At 29.8% G+C, this 4,743-nt stretch overlaps 1 protein-coding gene across 1 annotated transcript; it reads left to right on the top strand.

Moving 5' to 3' along the window:
* Positions 1-208: 208 nt before the first annotated feature.
* Positions 209-2,446, top strand: LOC107844876 (GPI-anchored protein LLG2). Its single transcript, XM_016689210.2, has 3 exons — positions 209-432; positions 615-671; positions 1,773-2,446. Exons 1-3 carry the CDS (start codon positions 357-359, stop codon positions 2,144-2,146), a joined length of 507 nt encoding a protein of 168 aa, XP_016544696.1. The 5' UTR covers positions 209-356; the 3' UTR covers positions 2,147-2,446.
* The last annotated feature ends 2,297 nt before the right edge of the window (positions 2,447-4,743 follow it).

Genomic DNA, 4,743 nt, shown 5'->3' with positions numbered 1-4,743 from the left:
CGTTGTCATTAGTCTAAATTCTAAAAGGATAATATTGAGTCATTTCAGTAATAAAAAGGATTAAATAAAGTATATTTTCAATCGTGAATAAATTCGCAAACTAAAATTACATTAAATTTTTTTGGATCTTTCAAATTACACGGCCTTTAAAAGTCCTTTGTTTCCTCCGAGTCTTTCTCTTTTCTCTTCATTACCTTCCACTCTTTATTCATCTAACATTTCTCTCTCTAAACAAAAACAAATTCAAAAAAAATAAAAAAATTCTACTTTTTATTTGAACAAAATTGTGATAAAATTAAAAATAGATTAATTAAGAAAAAAATTCATAATATTTGCCAAAGAAGAAGAGAAGCTTAATGGGCTTCCAAAAGTTATTCTTTTTGTTTCTCTTCTTCCTTTTTGTTGGCTTGTCTTCTCCATCCTACATCAAAGGTAATTTAAAAAAAAAATTGTATTTTTTTCGTTTATATGATCTCTTTTTTAATATATATATACATTCAATTTGGATATTAACGAAAAAATGTTGTTCTTGTTTTTTTTAAAAAAAATGTTTTGATTGTTTTTACGTTTATTGAAAGAGTGAGGCGTAATTATTATTATTGTTGTTTGAATAGATGATGTGTTTGAGGCTCGTGTTCAAACAGGACGTGCCCTTCTTCAACAACAAGGAAGTTAGTATTAATTTAATGCATTTATTATATTATTGTTATGTTTATTATTTTTATTCTTCTTTGGATTTTTTAAAATGTCATATTCATGCAGATATTTTTATGATTTGATGTGTTTTAGGCTTCTTTTGGCTTGTTTTTTCTTCAAGAAAATTAATTAATTTCTCAAGAATTATTGCTTCTAAGAAATTAAGAGTTAAAATTGATAACGAGGTGTCAAATGAATAAGTTAAATTATTAGAATTAGAATTATAATTGAGCATGTAAAAATGGTTTGACACATAACCTGTTGAATGTTTGTTTAAGTAATTAACTTATTTGATCTGCAATACAGATCGAACAATGAATAAATGTGAAAATTGCTCCTTGTAGTCCATTTTATGTGTGAAAATTGTTTTGAAGTTGGGTTTGTCAAGCCTAACTTTAGATCTAATTGTCTGAAGTTCGAACTATGCAAGCAATTTGAAGTCTGGCTAGATGGTCCCTAGCATCAGACTCGTATGTTTGAAGTTTGAAAATTTAAACTCGAATTTTCAACTTCAATCTCGTAGATCTTATGTTTGATCCTAAAATTGACACCCTGTAAGAATTTTGCAATTCTTGAATATGCCTTAAATAGCGATCCTCAAATGAGTTGTTGGTGCACTTGCCCCCTAAATTTAATGTATGTATTTAGCTCAACGTGCTCAAGTTTGAATAAGTTGAACGAGTTATATTTTTCTTGACTAAATTTAATGCCCTTGCCCCTCTGAAGGTTCATTGGCTTCTAATCGCGTGTGTAAATAAGAGGCAGAGTCAAAATTTCAACTAAAGGGTTCAAAGTTTGAAGAAAAATTAGTTGAAGGGGTTCAAAAAAAATATATAAATATATATATATATATATATATAACTTTAGCCATGCATAAATAGTATCATTTTTCTCCGAAGAATCCCTTGTCAAAGGCTGGCTCCGCCCCTGTTTGTGTTGGCTTCCTCATTATAAACTATCAATTCATGTGACTTTTTTCTGTATTTATTTCATTATTATATCTTGAATCTGACTTTTTAGTGAAAATTTTATCTCTCGTCACTGACTTTATTCTCTTTTTTTCTTTTTTCACAAAGATTGTCCCATTGATTTTGAGAGGGAAAACTACACCATAATAACTAGCCAATGCAAAGGACCTAACTACAATTCAACAATATGTTGCAATGCATTCAAGCAATTAGCATGCAAACATGCAAAAGAGCTAAATAATGTGCAAAATGGATGTGCTGTGACTATGTTTAATTACATTAATCTTTATGGCAAATATCCACCTGGACTTTTTTCAAATATGTGCAAAGAGGACAAAGAAGGTCTAGATTGCAAAAATGTTATTCAACCTCAAGTCAAAAATGATGAAAAAAAGAGCAATTCTACAAGAGGTAATCAAAGTTCAACAATTCTAATGGTGATTACCACTTTACTAATGATAATAATGATGTTAAGTATATGAATGATGAATGATATTGATTTTTTATTTATTTTTTTAAAATTTATTTTGGTCCTTTCTTATGTAATACTTTCATTTACATAAATATATCATTATAATTGGACCTGTATGTAATAATTCTTTTATTAACGAATGATTTATAAAAATGGCCTTAGAGGTGGGTGGTTTTAAATTTTGTTCTCGTTTGTTCCGTGGGCAAAATTTCAAGTGTAAAAATTTTGTCCTTGAAAGTTTGTCCACGGGCGAGCGAGGAAGGTCAAAGGTTCAAGACCATCAATTTTCAAGCTAAGGTCATTGGTTGTAGTTTTCCATACTTGAACTTTTCCTTTTATTTATTGCTCTTGTGGGAGTTTCTTGTGATTATTTATTTTATTTGGAGAAAAAAAGAGAAAAGAAATCAAATTTATTTATAGATGCGAGTTTATCTTATATATACTGATAGTACAAAAATTTCATATGAGAGGAAAAAGCGATGACAATCACAACGAAAAAGTATAGGATCACAACGTGATTTGTGCTCAACTATGAGACGAAAAAGTGAAGGGAAATTAGTAGAGCAAACAACATAAATCCCGACAGGTTGGAGCTTAATAACAGAAAATGTCGACATTTGTATAATTATTGAAATCTCAATTGTGGATTTGTTGAGATACATAATTAACTCTTGATACATCCAACGAAAATATATTTTTTCTTTTGTAAAAATACATAATTAGCTCCCGATACATTTTTCTGATTTTGAGTCTGTCAAAATACATAATTAGCTCCCGATACATCCAATGAAGATACATAATTAGTTTGAATTTTTTAAATTATTTTATAAATGTGGAAATTTGTGTAAAATGGAAAGTTAAGATGTATGTTTATGTTATTTTTCCAAATTAGGATCCTCGAAGATGTGAAAATAGTGAACGAGTAAGTATAGGATGTAAAAAATATTATAGAATATAGTTGAATGACAATTTAAGAAATCGACTCACTATGATATACGCAAGAAACAAAACCTTGCATGTCAGGTTATATTTTGACCTTATTCCAATTGTACCACCTAAGCTTTAAAAATTTAAAAGCCGAAAAAAGTAAATAAATTGTCTCAACAAGGTTTGAACTCAAGACACCCTTCTAGTGGAAAACCTTAGGATCAATTTAAATATCAATGGACCCAACTAATTTTTTGTTTTGATGAGTGCTTTTATATGTTTTCTATCTATTTTTGTATATTTTCTATGTAATTATACCTATTCCGCATCGGTTTTACTGGGTGCCGGAGCACCCCAAAAAATAATGTAGGTCCTCCCCTGATAAGACTGCGAACAATACACTCTTGTGGTAAGGCCTTTTCCCAAACCCTACGCATAGCGGAAGCTTTATTATACCAGACTGACCTTTTAGTCGATATTTGTAAGGGGTCAACTAATCTAAATTTGTATGGAGAAGTCTTACGTCGAGAGGTAAAACACTCCCTAACAAAGGCGACTCCTAAGATCACGTATGCAAATGAACTCTAGCTAGTTCTATATAACCAATTGAATTCTAATTATTTTATGAGAAAATTATGTCATTATTTATAGGATAATAACTATCAATTAAGTAAATGGTGAGATTGCTAATCACTCTCAATCATGAATCAATGTCGAGTAGGATGGGGTTGACTCGATATCCATAAATATATTCAATTGTAACTTCTTTTTTATGACTAATTAAAACACTAATGTTAGCATTCCTTTTTTGTTTTTTTTGCGTGTATAGTGTAGTATTCTATCGTCACAATTACTTTTACTATCAATAATTTATCTTTTAAGATATGACCAAGCCAAAAAAAAGTTTTTTTTAATAAAGATGAGTTGATGATGTAAGAATAAGCTTGCGTACACCTTATTGGTATCTCCTATCTCCTGTTCTATGGGTATTAGCGAGCTCAAAATTTAGGGATCATGGATGTCTTCTATCTCCTATTTTACGTGCAGCAACGGACTCAGAATTTAGAAATTATGGGTATTTGGGGAGGTTTGAACACTCATATTAACACCGAAAGTTTTAAAGTTCCACCTCAAAATCAAAGTACTCAGTTATTTTTTTTAGTTTCCTGGGTGCATCTTTCCATCTTATACAAATTTTTATATATTTCTTATAAAATTAAAATTTAACTGATGTCGGAGCACCATATGTTTAAAATAGATCTACCCTTATTTATGGGACAACTCCGTCTATAAAGTTAAGACAAATAGAAAGAAATAGTCTGACCTTTATATGTTTACAAAATTAAAGTATATGAAATTGAGCGAATATACTCACGACGTAAAGTAATGATTAAGTCAGAAGTTTCACTTAAAAAAAGCACGTGAAAATGCAAAAGGACATTCAACAATTACTATATAAAAAATTCATCCAATCCTTTTGAACCTACTTGGCTCCGTTGGGTGAATTTTTGGTACGGAAAGACTTAATTGACCTGTCCTATCCTACCTACGTCCTATTTTCATTTCTAATCACCTAATATTTTTTGTCGTTGAGATTTAAACTATAGTCTTTTATAATGTTTATCTCATTATATTGATCGGCATCTAAGATAAAGAATATTCCAATTACAATGCAAAAAA

This window comes from Capsicum annuum, chromosome 10 (genome assembly GCF_002878395.1).
Source record: "Capsicum annuum cultivar UCD-10X-F1 chromosome 10, UCD10Xv1.1, whole genome shotgun sequence".
NCBI lineage: Eukaryota > Viridiplantae > Streptophyta > Magnoliopsida > Solanales > Solanaceae > Capsicum > Capsicum annuum.
This window is presented reverse-complemented; position numbering and strand designations above follow the sequence as displayed.

Bases quoted from the DNA above. Each gene is read 5' to 3' on its own strand.
- LOC107844876 (XM_016689210.2), top strand. From the start codon at position 357: ATGGGCTTCCAAAAGTTATTCTTTTTGTTTCTCTTCTTCCTTTTTGTT. The intron at 433-614 runs GTAATTTAAAAA...TTGTTTGAATAG, and splicing joins TTCTCCATCCTACATCAAAG to ATGATGTGTTTGAGGCTCGT. The intron at 672-1,772 runs GTTAGTATTAAT...TTTTTCACAAAG, and splicing joins CCTTCTTCAACAACAAGGAA to ATTGTCCCATTGATTTTGAG.